Source organism: Rhineura floridana, chromosome 5 (assembly GCF_030035675.1).
Source record: "Rhineura floridana isolate rRhiFlo1 chromosome 5, rRhiFlo1.hap2, whole genome shotgun sequence".
Taxonomy (NCBI): Eukaryota; Metazoa; Chordata; class Lepidosauria; order Squamata; family Rhineuridae; genus Rhineura; species Rhineura floridana.
Window position 1 is genome coordinate 65,888,675 of NC_084484.1, and position 22,943 is coordinate 65,911,617.

Below are 22,943 nucleotides of genomic sequence, written 5' to 3' on the forward strand. Positions count from 1 at the left end.
ATAATGGCTAAGCGTCTAAATGTATTTATAAGACAGTTTATATCTCCAGATCAATCCAGGTTTATGCTGAGACGTAACATCGCTGATTCACTTCATAGGGTCCTGAATCTCATACATATCATCAACACTCACAAACTCCGTGCAGCTCTGGTATCTCTTGATGCATTCAAAGCCTTTGACAGGGTGGAGTGGGGGTTTCTAAAAAAGCTACTGAACTTTGGAGAATCATTCTTACACTTGATAGACCAACTATATTCAAACTCAACAGCAGTGGTTTGTACCAATGGTCTAGAATCTCCCCGTACAGGATTGGGAAGGGGAACTAAACAGGGTTTGTCCTCTATCTCCCGTTACTATTTGCTCTCTTTATAGAAACAAGGGGTTAGGCTCAACATGGGGATAGAGGGCATCCATGCTGGGGAGGTGGACCATACTATTCGCTGTTTAATCTATTCACTGACGATGTGTTACTGGTGCTTAAAAATTCAGCTACGGCTATCCCCTACATAAAAGATGTTGGGCCACCATCAACAAAAGAGACACTAGAAGAGTTTTGCAATGTAGCAGGCTTGGAGATCTATTATTCCAGATCTGTAATGTTATGTTTCCATATGTCACTGGCTGAACAGAATTGGTTAAGTGCAATCTCAGGCTTTCGCCTGGCAGTTTCCATTATCTGGGGATAGTGATCTCTAAGGATCTTAACCAGCTCAGGCGGCATAACTTTCATAAAGTCACGAAGAGAACAGTCCAGGAGCTGGTGAGCTGGCACCACTTGAAACCATCTTGGTTGGGCAGATTAGCCACCATAAAAATGATCATTCTTCCTAAATTGCTGTTTCTCTTCCAGGTACTTCCAATCTTGATGCCCAATCAATGGTTCGGTAAATGGCAAAAAGGACTGGACAAATTTATTGCGAAGGGTAAAAGTAATAGAACAAGTGCAATGACTAGATACAAAACCAGAACCAAGGGAGGTTTAGGGGTTCCTAATCTAAAACTATATTATGAGGCTTTTCAACTCAAACAGCTTTTGCACATAATTAGGAACTCAGAAGATACATTATGGGCTGCCATGGAGATAGAGAAAACAGTATCTTCAATTACAGTGTGGCCCTTTCTGTCCATGTCGTGGCCACAACTCAACAAATTTCTAATCCATTTTTACAGGTGACAATTCCTCATATGGAAACACTGGGAAAGAACGTTAGCACCTAGCCTTTCTCCTCTCACTCCCTTTTTAGATCTGGCTGAATTTGGGGGATAAAGACAAATATGCCCAATATAAAGGATGGGAGAAGAAGGGCTTGTATAGGATTCAAGACCTGCTAGTAAGAGGCCAACCTGTATCAGAGGCTGTAGTATGCAAAAAACTAGGTCAGACACGATATAATTGGTTGCATATAGCCCATGGTCACTCATTAGCAAATAGATTAGGAAGATGAACTGATACTAAATGCACTCTCACACTATTAGAAAAAATGTGTACAAGCTCAGTCTCCAAGACAAAAGGTCTAGTAGCATCAATATACAGAGTACTTGTAGGGGCCACAATGGGCAACATCTTAGGTCTTAAAGTGAAGTGGGAGGAAGAGTTGGGCATCAACATGGAAGAACAGCAATGGATTTAAATATGGTCCCCCTGTTAAAACTGCTTCAGCTAAAATCCAAGAATCAGCACTTAAAATACTCCTCCAATGGCACTGGACACCTTTAAAGTTATATCATATAAACAAATCCCTCTCTCCACTATGCTGTGAAGTGAAGTGGTGGGCTCATTCTGTCACATGTGGTGGAACTGCAAACCAATAAAGGAATTCTGGAATATGGTTTTCGGGAAAATCTCAGATATTACAGGGCAATTACTGATTCCAAAAGCAGCTCTGGCCTTGGTATCTTATACCGGGCATTGGAACGTAACTATTGTGCACAAAGATTTGGTCATTCTACTACTAGCAGCAGCTTGCATGGAAATCTCTTTTCAATGGAAAGTAGCAGAAAACCTTTCCATAAAACAATGGTTGGACAGAGTATAGGAAATAGCATTCTCTGAGAAATTAATGCGACATGATAGAAAAGTTTGAGGTTTGGCTAAAGCAGACAAGTTCGATGAGGTGTGGCACCCATTTATAGTCTATATTAAGAAAACCATACCAGTACTTTCTCCTCCATTGTCCCATATCTCGCTATGGCGAGGGTCAATTTTCCATACTACCACTAAGGAAATCACAGAAGGGAGAAGAGAATAAAGGCAGCAGATGTGTAGCAATTATGTTATACCACTTGGTTTTTATTAAAGCTCCATTGTTAGCTTGGAGAGTCAACAGCATTTACAGATATACTTAGTACTCCATGTTAGGTTATGTTGATTGATTGTTCCAATGTTGTTTTTTGTATATTCAGAATATTAAATAAAAGACAATTATAAGAACAATCCGCCCTGGTCTGCTTCTCAAACCAAACTCTAATTATGAACAAATACTGTGTTTTCACACAGACACACAAACAAATATCATCTGTGCTATTCCCACTAGAGTTATAATTTATAGTCTGCAGGCTCCTACAAAAAAGCAGCTGTAAACCAAGTGTCACTTTTTGCAGCAGAAAGTTGTGCCTGAATTATGCAAATATCTGAAATGAACCACACAATTCACCACCAATGAACCATGCAATTCACTACAAATATTTCCTTTCTTCTATATCACTAGATTCAACAGAAGGTATGATGATAATTGGAGAAACTGAGTCCAAAGCTTCAAGGGCTGTACACCTCATGCACACTTTAAAGGGTACTGACACATAAATCTTGGCACAAGAGATAGAAAAGAGGCAGAACCTGTTGCTGCATTTAAAGTGCAGCTGTTCCTGATCAGATATTTATTATTAAAGTTACATCCTACCTTTCCCCCAGGGAGCTTAGGGTGGCAAACATGTTTCTGTCCCTCCCTGTTTTATCTTCACAACAACCCACCAGCTGGCAACTGGTCCAAGGTCACCCAGTAACCTTCACATCTGAGTGGGGCAGTCCTAGCCAAACACTCTAACCAATGACTGCACCATAATTGCAGCAGGAGTAATTATACAGCCACAAGACTGGCTGTATACTATAGTCAGCATGGATTTTTTGCATTCCACAAGGTTAAATTGAAAATACCCCCATGCCATTCTGATGCTTCCCATAAGCTCATTTCAAAACAAAACCTTACAAAACTTAAAGTCCTGAACTCAGAAACGCTTACTTAACAACCCTCTAAATTTTCATGGTGATACACAACACAGTCAGAGAGAATCAAGAGTTCAAAATGTAAAAAGAGAGAGAAAAACCAGACAGCTTTTGGACTTTTTTCTATCAGTGTTCTCATCATTTGTTGAAATTAATTAAAAATCAGCCATGTTCACAGAGTACCTGTAATCCTACTACTGACCTTGCCCCATACTCTGACCTTCATTTTCTGCAGTTTAAAAGTTAAAAAAAATGCCTCGCTGATTTTTAATTCATTTAAGAAATTTTGCATTGAACTCAATGATAATGTCAGGCATTCTCAGGAAGAACCAACTGGAGCGAGCAGGATACTCTTACTATTGGTCATTGACTCTTCTCAAAGATGGCGGCAATATCGGCTGTGCTTGGAACGGCTCCTGGCTATTGCTGAGCTTCTAATCTTAATTGCTGAGCTCCAACCTTGACATAGCAATTTAAATCATTCTAAAATAGCTCTGGTAGTTTGTATACTTTACTGGAGTAGCAGAGGTGGGAGGTTGGCTGAAGTCTGAAGGAGATAACACCAAAGACGTCAAGAGAGACGCCAAGGAAATCTCCCTCTGCCTTCAGAGAGAAAAGGTCAAGGAGCTACGTATGAACGTTAAGCTGATACATATTTTTAAACCTGAACCGGGGGGAGCTTCAGCAGTAGCAGTAGCAGGGATAAGAAAAAAACAGGTCTGCTGTTAACTAACAAGGCCATAAGGATGGTCCTTACACACCAAGCAAGTAAGACGCTAGGGGTGTCTAAACTCTCAGCGTTAGACCCTCCAAAAAAGACAAGGAAGAGACAAACTAAAATTCTTTCCTATTTCCCCTCGAAAGAGGAATATTGGGGAGATGGAGGAAGAGCTTCTCTTTTGAATGAGGGATGTAAGGAAGAAGGAGTACTAAACCATTATCCTACCAACCTTGATTGGTCTGTGGACTATGCTAAGAGTGGCCTCAGTATTTATTCAACAGATAGGCCTTTACAGGGTCTATACCTGGCAACAGAAATTGCCCAAGCGGAAGCATTGGGAAGCCCAACCCTTGGGGCCTGGAGAAGTTCTGATACCCCCCCCCACAAGTACCTGCATCTAATCAAGAGTCAGATAGCCCTCTTACCTAGCTTGGGGAGAGTATAATTATTGAATCGATTCAGAACAATCATATGGACATGACACCTCTTGAATGCCTTAAGATTAGTAAGGATATAAATCCATTGGCTTCTTCCCTCTCAGACAGACAAGCTATGTTGTTAAGACAGGATAAATTAGACCCACCCAAGCTGGAGATGTGCTTGATGTTACTAGCTAAAGAACTGGACTCAATTAAAAAATTCCTATCAGAATGCTATGACCTGCTAGTTGTTATAATTGAATTTCATAAACGCGAAGAGGGGCCAGGGTATTTGAAAAGAAATGACGCCAAGTCCCTACCTCAGATTAATACGAAAGATATGACAGAAAGTAATAAAAAGGAGGCAGTAAAGGGAAATCTTGGTAAAGAAAAGCGAAAGGGTGTGGTACAGAAAAAGAGCAAAAACATCAAGCCTAAAGGGAAAAGGGAAAAAATGACAAAACAATGCAAGGGAATGAATTTTAAAAAGCTTTTTAACTTGCTGGAGGACACACAACAGGCACCAATTAAAAACTCCAAGAAATGTAAGGCATCTCAACAGACTAACGAGGAATATTCCATCCAAGGTGACTTAGATTCCTCTTTTAAGTCATTCCAACCTTCCACTGGGAAAATAAACACAAAAACAGACTGCAACGGTATTGCCAAAAGATAAAATTGAATCTATGCCCATAGCAGACGGAATACAAGATCCATGGCAATACGTACTTGAAGCAGGGCTGGAAACCTCGCTTAAGGATCAAGTTAAAGTGAGGAACACACTAAAGCCTATAACTGAGCAAAAATGGGAACTGACTCTAAGCCGTCAAAAGCTAGTATTTTCCAACTTTCCGAAACCCAAAGGCATGATGTCCCTTTATCAGCGTAAAGCCCACTTTTTGGAACTGGTGGGAAAAATTGCCCCACAGAGCAGTAGCATCAATGACATTATCGATATCGAGTATCTATTTTACGATTACCAGCATGCTCGAGCAGTGGTAACATTCGGGAGTTGGGCATCTGCAAAGTTACTATATAAGGAAAAAGATAAATTCTATTATGCAGGACTCAATAACCAGGCTATTTGAGAATCAAAACCCTATCGACTTATTTCACAAAGAGACATGCCTCACTAAAGAAGATAATACGAGTAGTTCACTCGTCCACTTGGAAGAGTCTCAGCTTAATGAGTACTGTAAGAGCTCCGGTCATAATGCAAAATGCACACCTCACCAAGCACGCTATAACTCCAAAATTAGTCTGGTTCTGGAAGAAAAATAACTCCTAAATTCATTTTTGTCCTTGCCATCACAGCCTCAGGAGGAAATAATTGCCAGACTCACGTTCCTAAGAGATACTCTTACCCATTCCATGCTTATGGACAAAGATATGAAGCACCAGAAATGGGACCCTGAGACAACTCGTTGTCAAGTAAAATCAGACCCCAGGCAATGTGAGGAGGAGATCCATCAACACAAGTCGAACAATAGTTCTGAAAAGACTCTCTCCTCCCCCAAAGAATATAATCTCCTCGCCCCAGGGATCTGTCAAAAAAAGCTAAGCAACAGAGCTGGAGAGACTTTCTCTCCCCCTAAGGAATATCACCTTAATGACCCAGTTAGGGCTTTAACGTCTGGCATAGATTGGTTACAAACTAGGTACCTTGGCCCTGAGGAACTGGGATATGCATCTGCAATGATACCATCGAATGTGACTGATAAAAAGATGTTTGTTACGCCCCCAGTAGGAACTGGCTCTGTCTTTGTGGACAAGGCAGGGGAGTTGAGTCAGATCATGTAGTTAAATTGACAAACATCTCTCCAAGATGACTCTTCAACTAGACCTCTAACAGGGCATCCAGTTGCTTGCCCACGGGGTAATTGGAAAACTACAGAAACAGTAACTGACCAGATCAAATTCCTTACATGGAACATAGCTGGATGGGCTTCCAAGCAAAACTGCCCTGAGATTCTGGACTTTCCAAGAGACTATGAGGTGATCTTTATCCAGGAAACCTGGTCTACCAAAAAAATCTATCTGCATGGTTTCTCGGTAATTGATCTACTTGCCGAGCCCTCCAAAGGAAAAGGTAGACCCAAGACAGGCCTGGCAATATTGATATCCACCTCCCTTCAAGTAAATATCAATTGGCTTGGTCCATGTGGGAGCATTGCAATAGCCGGCTTAATGGAGTTTAGAATCATGTCTTTTTTGCTGATCAATGTCTATATTCCCCCTTTCCCTTCAAAGAGCAGTACAAAACTGGCCTGGGATGATTTGGAGAAATATATAATAGACCTAGAATCCTCATAACCCAGAGCTTATCCTATCATAATAGGAGACTTTAACGAAAGCATTGGCCCCAATAATAACACACTTTTTTCATCTGGTCTATGGGGGGTAGCTGACATTGAAAACTACATTTTTGGATGTGACAGGAGTTCCAAAGATCTAAAGGTGAATTATGGTGGAATATGCTTGACGCAACTGGTGAGTCGTCTTAACCATGTGATATTGAATGGACACATAAATGTTGATAACTGTGCAGAACTTACTTATGTGTCTGGCCATGGAAGTAGTGTGGTCGACTATGTATTGATCTCACAACCTCTGTTTAATTGGATTACCAACTTTATAGTAGGAGACAGACTCGATAGTGATCATCTGCCTCTTAATTTTACTCTGTTATTATCTGAGTTAGGCCATTTGGATGCTAAATTTCAATACGAGGATAAATCCCTTTGTCCTAGATATAAAAGGATCTATTGGTCAGCAGAGGTTCTGAACAAGGTCGCCTACTTCCTTGGCTCTTCCCAGGGGATGGACCTCAAAATCCATATAGCGGGAGCTAGAGAAGTCACCACTGTTCTAGATGATTATTCACAACTGATTTCCGCCCTGAATACGATCTTAAAGCCAAAATAACATCATTTCAGATCCCTAATGAAACAGAGTCTTCCCTGATGGTTTGACAAAGACTGCCTTGAAGTCAAGAAGCAACTGAGAAGGGTTTATAATCTATAAGGATAATTCTAATGTGTTACCATCAGAATATTACATTATTTTTAAAAAAGTACAAACAACTGGTAGTTACCAAAAAGAGACAAGCAATTCAAAATGGGTGGAAGGCCCTGATAAATGCTTCTATAAATAATAATTCAAAAATATTTTGGTCCCTAGTCACAGATGCTCTAGGTTCCTCCAGTTTAGCCCACTGTAATATCTCTTCTGATATTTGGGAACATCATTTCTCTGAACTATTTGCGGACAAAAGGGACCATTCACCGAACATGTTATTCACTGTAGACCTCAACGTCCTCCCACCTTGGGCTCCGGTAACGCAGACAGATAAATTCCCTGATCAGCTGTCTTAAGTCTGGTAAGGCGTCGGGAATTGATGCCATACCCCCTGAATTGCTGAAGGCCCATAAAGATTGGTGGGCCCCTCTATTGGCCAATCTATTTACCCAGATTAACTATTCTGGTAAATTTCCCTTGGCCTGGCTTGAGGCCATTGTGATACCAGTTTTTAAGAAAGGGGACAGAGACGACCCTTCTAACTATAGACCCATTAGCTTACTATCAGTAGTGGGCAAGTTGTATGCCAGCTATTTAAACACAAGATTGATTTCCTGGCTAGAGGAGGAGGATATTTTGGGAAGGGAACAGGCAAGCTTTAGAAAGGGCAGATCCACGATCAATCATTGTATAGTGCTTAACCACCTGGCAGAGAAATATATGAGCTCCTTTGGAAATGGCCTGTCTGTTGCCTTTATAGATCTCAAATCTGCCTTCGACTCTATCCTGAGAGATAAATTATGGGCCAAACTATCCCAAACAACTATGGATAAGAGACTCCTTTATCTTATCAAACGTCTCTATCAATGTACAACACTCCGTGTAAGATGTGGAGTTGACGGAAGTTTAACAAAATCTATTCCTGCTACCAAAGGGGTTTGGCAGGGGTGTATATTAGGTCCCATATTATTCAATCTTTTCCTGAATGATCTGAGTAAAAGCTGCCTAGCTGCAGATTTTCATCCACCCAAAGTGGCTGAAACTAAATGCCCTCTACTGTTATATGCTGATGATGCCGTCCTTATGTCTTTGTCTAAAATGGGCCTGAAAAGCCTATTACGTGCTTTTATGACCTACTGCAATGACAATTCACTCACCATTAATTTTAGTAAAACAAAAATTATGGTCTTCTCTCGGCGTCCATCAGTGCATAAATGGATAGTTAATGGACAGAAGATAGACCAAGTCAAGCAGTATAGATATTTGGGGGTTATGTTTTATGCTACATTTTCCTGGACTACTCATATATGCTCTGTAGTCCAGACAGCACAGAAGACCTCAAAGGCCATCCTTTGCTTTTTTACACCAAAGGTGGTCAGTATATACCCGCTGCTATCCAGGTATTTAAGTCCAAAACTTTTCCTTAACTGCTGTACAGAGTTCCAATCTGGGTCCAGAGCTTCAATTCTAAAGTTGAAACAGTCCTCTCAACTTTCTTAAGATCAATTTTTGGAATGCCACGATGTGTTCCTGCTGCAGGCCTCTGTCTTGAGGCCGGCCTTACATCGACTGAATGCATTGCTTGGTCCCTAGCCTTTAGATACTGGATTGAAGTGGTTTATGCGGGCCCCTCCCTGGGATATTTAAATCTTCTCTGGAAAGATGCTTTTACTAGTTCATGGTCAAAAATGTTTCTCGATAAATTGAATGTACTAGGTTTTTCATTGGATTTTCTCTCCACACTAGAATCCAAGACAGCAAAACACATTATTGGGAAACGGATCAAGTTTGTTCACCCATGCACTTAGACCTGAGATTTGCATTTCCTAACCATGCTGCATATCTGGAGAACTTGATATAGCCATGCTTTTTCCAGAGCTAGATTTAACTGCCTTTCCTCTGCAATACTAGAAGGTCGCTACCAAAATGTACCCTACGAAAATCATTTATGTCCCTGTAGGAATGCTGATGTTGAATCACTGGCCCATGTTTTCTTTGTCTGTACCTTTTACAATGTCGAACAATCCAGATTTTTACACCCTATCATGGAAAGCTTCCCTGGTAGGTCTGCGGATTGGTATTTGAAATACCTGCTAGCCGATACAGATAAGTCAATCACAGAGATAGTACCCAAATTTCTTAATTCAATCCAAAGTATACGTAAGAAGGTCCTCCTTTTAAACATTAATGCTTTATTTTAAAGCCATACTGTTATTTATATTTTATTGCATAGTCTATATGTCTTTTAGAGTGTCTGTCTAATCAATTTGTATATTGGGTCTGTGACCGCATAATAAAATTTGATTTGATTTGAAGAACCAACTTTCAGTGTTCTAAAAGCCAGACTCAGAGCTGCTTGGCTTGGCTAATCAGGGGGCCACACCCACACCAGACCTTTGTTTCACTTTAGACAGTCATGGCTTCCCCCCAAGAATCCTGGGAAGTATAGTTTCTGAAGAGTGCTGAGAGGAGTCTGTTATTCCCCTTACAGAACTCCAGTGGCCAGAGTAGTTTAACAGACAGCTGCTCTTACTGTAGCTCTGTGAGGGGAATAGAGAGCCTCCTAGCAACAGTTAGCACCCTCCACTAACTCCACTTCCCGTCCCCCTCCCCCATGGTCAATTTTACCTATCCTAATCATGATTGCACAGGGGTAAATCCCATTGAACTCAATAAGCATGCAAACTCAATAAGCACTTCCCTTTTGCCCCTTCCCTCCCCCTTCCTTCACCCCTTTCCCCTCCCCTTCCAATCCCCTCCTTCCCTTTCCCCTCCTTCTGCTCCCCTCTCACCCCTTCCTCCTTCCCTCTACTCTCCCCTCTCCCTCCTCCTTCCTCTTGGTCAGTTTTACATATCCTATCCATGATTGCACAGGAGTAAATTCAACTGAACTCAATAAGCATGCAAATGATCAGAACTGCCTTTTCCCTCCTTCCCCTCCCCTTTCCCTTCTTCCTCTCTTCTTCCTCCTCCGCCCCTACCCACTCCAGGCCTCCTTCCCCCCCAGTCAGTTTTACCTATCCTAAGCATGATTGCACAGGAGTAAATCCCACTGAACTCAATAAACATGCAAATGATCAAACTTGCCCTCCTCTTTCCCCTCCTGCCTGCTCCCATCCCCATCCTCCCCACCCCTTACCCTGTGGTCAGTTTCACCTATCCTAAGCATGATTGCACAGGAGTAAATTCCACTGAACTCATTAAGCATGCGAATGATCAATCCATTCTTAGCAAACTTGCACAGGATCCCATTTCTTACCTCCTGGATTAAAAAGCAGAGAAATTCACTAATAGGCAAAAAATCTTGCAGTTTAACAACATACCTATAGCCAACAGATATTTCTATCAAACTCTAAAAAGCAGGGAAATTGTACAGCTACAGTGAATGCACCAGGGGAGTCAAAATGCAAACAGTTTGGGTTGGTCTTTCACAGCCCAATCCACTTCCTGTGTAGCTTGGAAGAATTGGGTAACATGTGCCTCTGAGCATGTGATAAGTGGTGGCAACACCTGCAATCAGCCCAAATAACAGCAACAAGACATCTGCTGTGCTGATCTAGTTTTAACATGGAGGAAGAAACAATATTAAAACAGTTGATATAGTTCAGATAATCACTTTAAATATGTTTGATTTACCTGGCAATTTTAGTGAAGTTTCCTGTAGTAAATCATTTTCTTGTGCTTCAGTTTCTGTGAATATTTATTTATTTATTTATGTTTATTTATTTATTATTTGATTTAGATTCTGCCCTTCTTCCCGGCAGGAGCTCAGAGCAGCAATATATGAAGTACAGCAACACTTTGTAACAATAAAAAAAAAGCTCCAAAAACAATTGTGGGATAATGGCACTGACTACTCTGTAGAATAGTCTCCAGTAGACATCAGGAGTGTCTCAGTTTGCACAAGATAAAACTGTGGGAGGTGAAATATATTCTAGCAAAATTCTAGATGTGCTCTGTGTTTTTAATTGACCATGCCCACCTTTCCTTAAGTGAAACAGTTTAAGCATAGCAGGCTGAAAACATGCATCTTGGGCAGGCTAAGTTTGTTTTTTTTCCAATAGCTAAAGTTATTGCTTAAGTAGCAACATATTGTAATCAGTCTGATTTTCCATCAAACTGCAGTTTCAGAATCAACTGTTAATGTGCCCATAATAGAAATAGAGCATAACCTCCAGTTTGAAACACAAAAGGCTGTCTTCACCATCATATGACACTGACCAATAAGGCGGCTTTGAAATTAATAAAAATAAATTTGACACAGATTTCTGGGATGAATAATGAGAGAAATATAATTTTCTAGGTTAGATTCTGTGTAGAAACAGTAGTAACAGAAAAAAGAAGCAAAGTAAGAACACCAGCAAACATACAAAAATGTAATTCTCCATCTTTGGAGATGGCAGGTGGTGCCCCCACTCACCATATGCTCAGAGTTACATGTTGCCAAATTCTTCCAAGCTCCACAGGAAGTGGATTGGACTGTGAAAGACCAACCCAAATGGTGTTTGCATTTTGACAAATTTGTAAGGAAGTCCAGTATCTCAGAGAGGTCAGGTGTCTAGTTGCTAGACAGCTGCATGTGTGGAATTTCCTTCCTTTCATTTTTTACCCTGCACAAAGAGAACATGATATATCACTAGCATGGTATGTGAAAGCTATTGATAAAAATACATGTGCAGTCCTACTGCAGATGTGCATCTCTCTCCATGATAGAGAACACTGTAACAGAAGGGGGGGGGAGTGAATTCATGACCACTGGCATGATTAGCCTAGCACTGCCTACTATCACTCGCAGAGGTCTTCCACTGTTCTGCTACCAATGATCAGAAAAACAAGTACAACACCTTCCCAGATATTAGTATATCAAGATGAAATGGTAACCAAGGCTTAAGCCATATGTGTTGTGAAAAGTCTGCAAAAGTGGTAGCTTGACCTGAAAAGTGTTCATGCTAACTCAAGAAGAAAAAAGTCACTGAGGTTTGTTGTTGTTTACATTGTCGGCAAATGCATATAGAAGTACCTTTTGCATTCAACGCTTCTTCTTTTATTTTCATCACAGTTTCTTGGCCTTCATTATCACTGTTTCCAGCTGTTATAAAATCAAAATAGAGAAAAATAATTAAGTTTAAATAATAGTCACTATTTCAGAGTGCAGACATATAGTGCAATATTACATTTTGAAATATCCAAAATATTTAATCAAAGGAAGCAGAGTTGATGGTGGAAGAAGGAAAAAAAGTTACAATAAATGTAAGAAAGAAATATGCATTATTGGCCAAGTGAAATGAGGTCTTTGGTTTTACTTCCGTAATCGCCCATTTGGTATTTGGCTTTTTGCTGAAAAACACACCATCTGCTTTGAACACTGAGATGCTGGATTGAAATTTGGTATATATATTCAGAACATAAATATGCTTCAGTTTAAATGCCAGGCGAACTACACATCCATTTTCAGTTATGCTATGACATACATGAAGGAGAAAATACATGTTCTCTCTCTCTCTTTAGCATTGAAATAATGGAATGAAACTTTATATGCAAGTTTATGACACAATTCTGTATTTGTGTTTCTAACACCAACTTAACTTCTTACCCATTGAGGGGGGAGGGGGAGAGTGTGGTAAAAGATACAGAATACATTGAAATGCCATATATGCTTAAAGACAGACATCTGAATGAAAAATGATGTGCACATTTACAACATAGTTCTCAAACTGGAGTACTGATTCGTTCAAATACCAAATCAACTTTTGCATTCATTTTCAAGCAGGGGAATGGAGGAAATAGACAAAAGAAATTGTAATATATGTGCTATTTCCCTTGAAAACTTGAGATGCAAGGAGATATGAGCATACTTGGCATAAATGTTCCAGATGCAACTCCACCTTTCAGTTTTGATTATGTTGACTCCCTGCTCCCATTAGCAAAGGAGGAAAATGCAAATCATGTTGTAATGAGGTATCTTCATTGAAGGTTGAGATATCAGAATAAATGCTGACAAACTTTTGGGACAAAATTCTTCCCTTAATCTACTGACAGGAGTGGCTAGCCTTTGGCCCTTTATTTTTGAGTCCAATTTCCATCAGCCTCAGCCAGCTTGGCTAACGGTCAGGGAGCTGTCATCTAGCAACATTTGGAAGGACACAGGTTAGCCATCCCAGTTTATAAGTCTCCATTTGAAGTCTGAACATCTGCTTCTTTCCCACATCCATTTTCAAAGAAGAGAGGAAACTGCAAAATGCAAGCCATTGTGGGAAGATAATATATTCTGAAATGTGGTATTTCAATTTTTTAAATAAATGAAGAATAAAAACTTATCATAAAGTGATATCTGCCTTGCAGATTAAGATACAGAATGAAAGTTAGAGTGCATGCTCTACGTTTCAAGCTGTAACCTTAACTCAACCCACATACCCCCATTTAGGATGAGGCGGAAAGATACCAAATACATGATAGGAAAATATTCCCCTTGGAGATATAAATCAGAACAAAAATTGCTGTGCACATTCAGAAACTAACACGTTTGTTTGGTTCATTTTCAAGAGGACCAGGAAAGCTGCAAAATGCACTATTGTGATACCTCCCTTAAATACTGGGATATCAGAATGAAAGTTAGTGAGCACATTTACAGTTCAAACACCTGCTTGACCCCCAAGCCTACTTTCATGTGGATTAGGGCAGTGGTGAGACACAAAAAGATTACAAAATGATATGTGAAGCAAAAACCTAACTTCACACTTTAATAGTATAATTCAATAAAATGATGTGTTATCAATTACAGAAGCCGGGGAGGGGAATTGAAAACTGTACCTTCACAGTTTATTATGTCTCATAAGGCCATAAGAGGCTATTAATAGGCTAAATTGAAGTTTCAGCTTTGCAATTTATATAGCATATTAGATGGCCTGTAATTTAGTAAGAGAAATTGCATTCTTTTCTTCTCACCTTTTTACCTTTAGGTACCCATTCCCTTCCTCCTTCCAGTTTTGTATACAATGGGATAAATAGCAACCTATTTTCAAGCTCTTCTGTTCAATGCCAACAATGTGGATCTTTCTCCACCAGTGTTCCTTTGCTGTAGTTCTTAATAACCCTGCCTAGTTTCCTATCTCTTGTTGCCTGGTTTCTCCATGTAGCATTTTAAATGCAACTAGCAGAACTGTTTTCTTTTTAAAGGTCTTTGTTTATTTTGTTTAAATGCTATGTATGGACAATAGACATCTTTCCTGCAATAAATTTGCTGGAACTATAGCCAAGCCAGTTGCAATCACCACTTCCATAACAATTAAATGGGCAGTCTTAGAGGATTTAAAAAATCATGAGCAGGGACAGCAAATTTTGGCTGTGAAGTCCTGACATGAAGATTGGCCTGCAATTGACCATTCATCTATTAGATCAGCTTTTCAATTATATCAGCACTGATTGGCTCCTCTCTCTTTGCTTGGACCATGGAAGGGGTGGGGGTGCGGGTACTTAAAAAAGAAAGGGTGGGGAAGAACTCCAACAGCATTTGTTTTAACTATAGAAATCCATCTTGGGGTTCACGGTCCAAACATCCTGTTTGATCCTAATCTCTAGAAATGGATGCAGTGTCAACTAACAAACCCTTCAGTAAACTGCCATATCCGTGGATTTCTCTTTAAAAGAAGCTTGGGCATGAGCATAAATCACCTCACCTTTTCAACCTAAGTGATTTTCTACAGCAGGGAATTAAAGTCCAATATGTGAACTTGTCAAGGATTATCAATACCTTGGCACAGTCATTAACCAAAATGGAGACAATAGTCAAGAAAGAAGAAGGCTAGGACTGGGGAGGGCAGTTATGAGAGAACTAGAAAAGGTCCTCAAATGCAAAGATGTATCACTGAACACTAAAGTCAGGATAATTCAGACCATGGTATTCCCAATCTCTTTGTATGGATGTGAAAGTGGGACAGTGAAAAAAGTGGATAAGAGAAAAATCAACTCATTTAAAATGTGGTGTTGGAGGAGAGCTTTGTGTATACCATGGACTGCAAAAAATACAAATAATTGGGTGTTAGAACAAATTAAACCAGAACTGTCACTAGAAGCTAAAATGATGAAACGGAGGTTATCATACTTTGGACACATCATGAGAAGACATGATTCACTAGAAAAGACAATAATGCTAGGAAAAACAGAAGGAAGTAGAAAAAGAGGAAGACCAAACAAGAAATGGGTTGATTCCATAAAGGAAGCCACAGACCTGAACTTAGAAGATCTGAACAGGGTGGTTCATGACAGATGCTCTTGGAGGTCGCTGACTCATAGGGTTGCCATAAGTCATAATCAACTTGAAGGCACATAACAACCACCACCACATGTGACATATTACTATGGTGGGGAAAAAGGAACTTCTATGGCAAGCCTTGCAAGGTTTTCATCGGATCTGCCTCCTCTTCCAGCAGCTGCTGGACAGCAAGCATGCTTATTAAAAGCCTCCAGTGTCGTCTTTAAGTCCTGATAATATTAATTTATTCTCATCATTTTGCATGCTCAGTAAGAATCCAGATCAATTCCACATGTGTATAATTTTAAAGGAATAATATATCTCATATGGAAGTAATGGCTATGGGCTAGGATCTAGAGGGTTGCATTTAACAGGGGGATATGTGGAGATGTTGTTTCTAATGTAAAATAGATTCTTCCAACACAGCTTGATTTTCCAGGTACAAGGTTCTTTCAACAGCTACTTGGGTAAAATAAATGTTTATTTATATTTATTTATAAAACTATTGGGGAAATAAAACTGATGGGGCTAAATTTTACTTGTTCTACATCACCTGAGAAGACTTGTACAAGTCACTACCTCTCAGCCTAACCTACAAAAGAGGGTGATTGCCAGGCTTATAAAGCTACTCAGAGCTCTTGGGAGGAAGGATAGGTTATAAAAAGTAACTAATAATTAAATCAAATTAAATCATATTGTTAATAAACATTTTTATCATTGCAACAACAACAGTACCTATTATAACGTGCATGCCAAGTCTTGCCAAATGCTTCACAGTATGGTAACCAATTCCTCCAGCGCCTCCAGTCACTATGGCAACTTTCTCATTTTGAAGAGGAAAAACTGTGTATATATGTATATTAAAAAAAAGGAATTCAGGTTAAGATCTATATTATCACAACACTTACATTACTCATCATAACAAAAGATTCAGTGATAGCCATTTCACACTACATGACAATAGTTCCTGAAGCAGCTACAATGGTACAGTATTATACCATGTAGCTTATGAGAAACATCAACAATAGAAAGTTGGTGTGGCCAAGTGTCAGATAAAAGAATTTATTTATCTTATATAAAATTAAAACATAAAATATTAGTTTTTAACCATGTTTACAGGGCACTTACATTACAAAAAGGTCACACTAAAAAATAAAAGGGGAAAAATCAACCATAATTAAAGCAGCGGCTTAAAAAAAGAACTTTAAAAGTCTAGTATTTCCTGGTGTTGGGATTCAGGTTAAAGTTAGTTTTACTCTATTTTTAGTAACTAGCCAATCATACAATTACATTCAGTGCTTTCAAAATGATCTGTGCCAAGCCATACCCCAAAATAAAACAATAAATACTAAAATGTATAAATCAGAAAAAATGTATATATAACATGGAAAAATTGCACACCAATAACCATCCTGTCCATCTAATTTGCATACGGCCTGATTTGATGCTGAGAAAATAATAATGTAGTTCCAAGGCATTCCTTCCTAAGAAGGTAATTTCATAAGGTGCCACTACTAACAATGCCCACCCACTGTATTCATAAGTTTGGGGGACCTAGAGAAAGGCCTCTAAAGGTGACCTCAATGCACAAGCAGCTTCATGTTGGAGTAGGTAAATAACTCTTCAGTACTCAGGTCCCAAGTCATGTCAGGTAAGCCCCAGCACTTTGAACTATGCTTGGAAATGTGACTGTATTTTGAAGTAACTGCAGCTTCAGAGGCACCCCCACATTACAGTAGTCAAGAAGTAAAGGTTAGCAAAGCATGAATACTATGGGCAGCCTGTTCCAGTCTAGGACAATTTGCATCTGGCATCTGGATTCCACCAGATTTTACAGTAAAAAGAGCAGGATTTGACTAGTGTCATGTGCCCTGTTTTCAAAAAAGAGAGGCGGAGACACACTGGAACCAGTAGAATAGTGTGTCTGTACCCTAAGGCAGTCACCATATGGACACCAGTCTGAAGCCACGTTGAAATTGATCCCGATAACATAAAAGAAGGCCTAATGGTTGAACAGCTGGGTCTGAGTTTGAAAAACCAAGGTTCAAATTCTCACGAATCTAACTGGATGGCTTAACTTTCTTCACAGGATTGTTATGGTAATAATGTAAGGCAACTCCAGCTACTTTACTTTGATCTCCTTGGAGAAGAAGCAGGATAAAAATTAACTAACTAAAAAATAAATTTTACCTAAAAATTTAAAATATTTTCTAAGTTTCTAAAGATTGATATTGATCTAGATATTGATATTCTATTAAAATACCATAGAATGCATACATGCGCAAAATAATTTTGCTTGCCTCCTTTTTGTTAGACTTCTCAACAAAGCAGAAAAGAGGGCTATTAATTAACAATTGAGCAACAAATGGATCACAACTCCTATATACATAAATATTTAAAGAAAAATGTAGATAAGCTGCATATAAAACCAACCAACCAACAAACATCTATAGTGCCATCCAGATAATAGTCATCATAACTACCCAAGAAAGTCTATATTTGTCTACACAGAAGCATCATTGAGTACAGTGGGGCTTCCTCCCAGATAAATAGGTATAGGATTATAGTTTAAAGACCAACTAAAGTCTATGGAACAAATTAACCTCAGTTCATTCAAGTAACCTTCCCTTCAAAAGGAATTAGGCTGCAATCCAAATCCCCTTTGTGCCAGGCTGGAGGCTGGATGAATTGGGCTAAGGTATCCCTTAATCCGGCCCTGCCAGCTGCTGTGCACGGAGTGAAGCCAGCCCTGTTCTGCCTACCAAACATGTGGGTGGTTATATCACTGGAAGGAAACCCCAAAATAGAGCAGAGGCTGAGCCGCCCCAGCATCTGTAGGATTTTGAGCCAGATACTCAGCCATAACTTAATCACATTGGACTCAATCTGTGTTCAATTATTGCACCAGCTTCAGGCTGGTGCAGCAATTTGCCATGTGCCCCAACTGGCATGAGCAAGAGGGCTGCAGATGCAGCAGTGGCTCTGCTTCTCTATCATACCATGCAACTGACTGCCAAGGATTAGTTGTAATGTTAATTCAGCTGGGCTATAAAATGAAATTAAAGACGTACGTGAGTAGAACATTTGTCTGAAAACTGTTTTTTCATTTCTTCTTAGCAAATTACACTACACCTGAAGGAGTAAATTTTAGGGAGCAAATGGATTCATTAGAGAATAATCAAATTATTAACATTATATGAGTATACTTAATATAAAAGTATCTAACTTTTCTTTAGAATGAATTAGAAAAGTAGCCCAGAAACAATTTTACAATACATGAATTTAGTAAGCAAACATAAGCTCAGTTCAGACATCACAGAGCCCAATCAGGTCCTGAAACATCTGAAACCAGATCATAGATTAGTTATTAGTGAAGCAGATGAGGTAGTAAAAAATATTTTTAATGGAACAGTCTAAGTCACTTGCTCCCCACCCACTCACAAACTTGACCTGATTACAGAATTCAAGAAAAACAACATTCTGATCTGACAGCAAGTCATTTGTAATTTCACTTAAACAAAACAATATCAGAATTTAGGCATACAAGATCATCTGATGGATCATTAGAAGCATTGATCATGGACTCAATAGTGGATAAACTCTGTTTTATGATTGCCTCATCTTTTCAGTAAGACTTATCCTTACCTGTTGACTGTGTCAAAAATTTTGCAACACATTCTATAGGTACAGACTTCTAAAGCCACAAGGTTTTGTCCAATATGGATCACATCCTGTGATCTTCTTTTAGCTTAGCAGCTCTTTTCTATTGAGCTGCATTAACAGTTTCTGCAAGGGCAAGGCAATCCTTTTGGTGTTTATAAACCACAAAACACAGTTACTTCTAAGTACTCCCTTCTGGATAGCTTTTTGGCATCAACTGAAGACATATCTTTTCCTTTGGGCCTTTGAGAAATAAGGGATATATGGTTCCCAACAGTTAGTGTTTGCTTCTGTAATTGTTACAGTTGCAGTTTTGATTATATTGAGGTTTTTAGTGTTTTAATAATTGTGTTATTTTATGTTGTGATTTACTTGAATGCCTTTCTTGTAAGCCACCCTGGAATACTACAGGATGAAGGGTAGTTTAGGGAGGGAGGGAGGGAGAAAGATTGTAGCTACACTGATGTATCTGTTCTTATTTTTGCATATGATGCAGTGAGTAGAAGGATCGGTTTAGATGTATGAACAGAAAAGCCAGCTGTTGACTGAAATATCTTTGGTTTGCTAGGATAATGACCCATGTCAAAAGGTACTGTTAGAAAACAACTTCTAACATTCTGAAGTGTTCTTCTGAAAAATGATTTAATCAGATGTGGATTACTTACTGAATTTGAACAATCAATAACTCTAACTGCAAGAGACTGATGTCAAAATTTACAAAATATTAGTTAAGCAACGAACAGATACAACAGGAGGAGTCAGGTACACATAGAAAAAAGATATTGAGGAACCAGTTAAGTCATAAAAACAGGAATTCATCTGGAACAGAGATTCCTGAAATCCATTTGAGCAAAAATAAGGAAAAAACACAGTTAAAGTTCTTTAAAGATGGTAACTATCTCCATTATCCCTGAAACACATATACAATGCAATCAGTCCACAATGTTGTAGGGGATGTTCTATCTTGGGGATATTTTACCAAATCTGGAGGATATTCAGGAGGATAAATATTTTTGATTATAGGTATTTATGGACTGTGGCAAAATATTGGATCAACAAGTTCTTTGTATACCTAGATCAACTTTATCATCTTTACTTAAGTGTCAAGACAGAACATTACATTATAAAGTAATGATATTGTTCACTGTAGTAGTAGCAAGAAAATAATAGCTAATACCTAAACAAAATTCTTTTTTTTTTTTTTTTTTCAATAATTTTTATTCAGATTTTCATAAAACATACAAGACAAAATCATAAAACATTCAAAGACGAAAAACAAAATCAAAAATAGTTAAACAAAAAGAAAAAAAGAAAAGAAGAAAAAAAAAAATAAATAAAAAATAAAGAGTAAAATATTGACTTCCCATTTGTCAAAGATCAAATCAGTTATAAGTCTATAATATATAGCAATCCTGTCTCTTAAGTCATATTATAAAATCACTTTCCTCCAGTAGTTATCTTACTTAATCATCAAATCTCATAAACATTACTTTATTCTTTCCACAAAAAGTCAAAGAGAGGTTTCAATTCTTTAAGAAATATATCTATCAATTTTTTTTTCCAGATAGGCATATCGATTAATCCATCTCATTACTAATTATGATAATCTTATTGTCATAACCATAGTCAAAATAAACATTTCAATTAATCCATCACATCAGAATCTGTTAGGTTCAGTAATTTCAGTAGCCATTGTTCTATTATCTCTATTAGTTCCATTTTCCATCTTCCATCTTCAGTAGTCTTGTTAAGTCCAGTAATTTCAATATCCAATCTTCCATTATCAGTATTCCATAATAATCTTGCTGTCAAAGCCATAGTCATATAATAAGAGTCTGATGGGAATTACCTCTATCCCAAATATTTTCTTGCCATCCATTCTGAATAAGTTGCTGAAATACTGCTGTAAAATCATATCTCTGTTCTTTTTTTCAAAATACACTGGGTCATCTCTTAAAAGTTTTTCCATTGTCACATGGCTGCAGTTAATTCCATAGATTTTCTCTATATTGGGCTCCATCACATCATTCCAGTCCAGAAGATAATCCATGCCATTGATAACTTTATCTCTAGAATCTTCATTAATTTCTTCAGAGATAACATTGAGTTCCAAACAATAGATTTTATTTCTAAAGTCCATAGACTCCAAATCTTGTTCCTGTTCCACGTTTGTTCCAATCTCCGGGATCTCCTCTCTCACAGGGACCCCTATTCCAGTCTCCAGGGTCTCCTCTCTCACAGGGACCCCTATTCCAATCTCCGGGGTCTCCTCTCTCACAGGGACCCCTTCCAGGGTCACCTCTCTCACAGGGACCCTTATATCTTTAATCTCCTGCTTCATTTTACTCAATTCAATTTTCGTTATCTCAATCTCATTCATTATTCTCTGAAACATAGTTATTTCCAGATTCTCAGCCACTTTCTTAATTGCCATTTTAAAAGAAAAATATAGGAAAACCACTACTTATTTCAGCAACAATTGGGTTAATACTCCAAACTTGGTGACATCACAGTATAAACAGAGCAGACAGCCTTATCTCTCCAATAGTTAAGTAAACAAAATGCAGTTCCCAGGATCGAAGCAATTAATGGCAATCGTCAAGAAACAGATTCGTCAAAATAAAATAGACCAAAAAGAGAGTAGTCTCAAAACAGTATAATATTTTTCAAAATAAAAATCTGGAATAGAAATCCCTCTTCTGTGTGTATCTTTAGAATGCAAATCCAGGACAGCTTTTTGCAACAAAAACAGAGATAAGCTATTAATTAGTGCGTAGCAGAGAGAAGTTACGGCTCCCCAGTGAGATGTCAAAAACCGATCAATCTGGCAAATCTCTTTTAAACAGCAACAATTTAAGTCAAGTAAAAGAGAAATATAGAAAGAAGGGTGCTTGCCTGTTAGTGCGTTCTCTCTTAGAAGATAAGATGAACGTTCGCTTTAACAGATAGAGCTTGCTGTTGAAAATCCGTCCCACCTTCGTCGGCTGGACCTCGTCCCATAAATTAATGAGATCTGGTCGTCCCAACAAAAATAGGCTTTGAGGTTAATCTCTTCGTTTCTCCCTACCCGGGAGAAGTTTAATCAGTCAAAAAAAAAAGAAAAAACTGACTGATATATCTGAATAAGCTTCTTTTGAGGCAGGAGCCCGTCTCAAAAGCAGGCACAGGCTAAGTCACCCTTCCCGGAAGTCTCCCTAAACAAAATTCTCTGTGGATCAACACTACAACAGCATGTGCAGGAAAAAAACAGAGAATTTTAAAAGGACTAATGCAGATGACTTTATTGAGCAGCAGTACTTTTGCATAACCTATGGAAATAAAATCAGTGGGCAGACGCAACCCCAGCTACACATGACATACTATGGACAGATACCTTGTGATAAGATGCATAGACAATCCTGCATGTTTTCCTATTAAGAAGCAGTACTGTGATGTTTTGTAAGAGACCCCTCTGTTCCATGCTGTTATAAAGTGTTTATATATATGGAGTGATATTCAATTAAGTCATGCTCAAATTAGACCTATTGAAATCAATGGATTTAAGTTACTAAATTCATTAATGTTAATGGATCTACTCTTGACCATGACTAATATTGGATATCACCATTTGGGCTATGAAAAGAATTATATATATATATATATATATATATT

At 38.6% G+C, this 22,943-nt stretch overlaps 1 protein-coding gene across 2 annotated transcripts in view; it reads right to left on the reverse strand.

The window, feature by feature from the left end:
* Positions 1-22,943, reverse strand: part of LOC133384980 (E3 SUMO-protein ligase ZBED1-like) — a 207,462-nt gene that overhangs the window by 154,006 nt on the left and 30,513 nt on the right. For both annotated transcript variants that reach the window (XM_061627032.1, XM_061627033.1), the window contains 2 exons: positions 16,368-16,475; positions 12,402-12,470 (listed from right to left, as the gene is read on the reverse strand). In XM_061627032.1, coding sequence (XP_061483016.1) covers positions 12,402-12,470; positions 16,368-16,475 — 177 coding nt within the window. The remainder of the gene's footprint in view (positions 1-12,401; positions 12,471-16,367; positions 16,476-22,943) is intronic.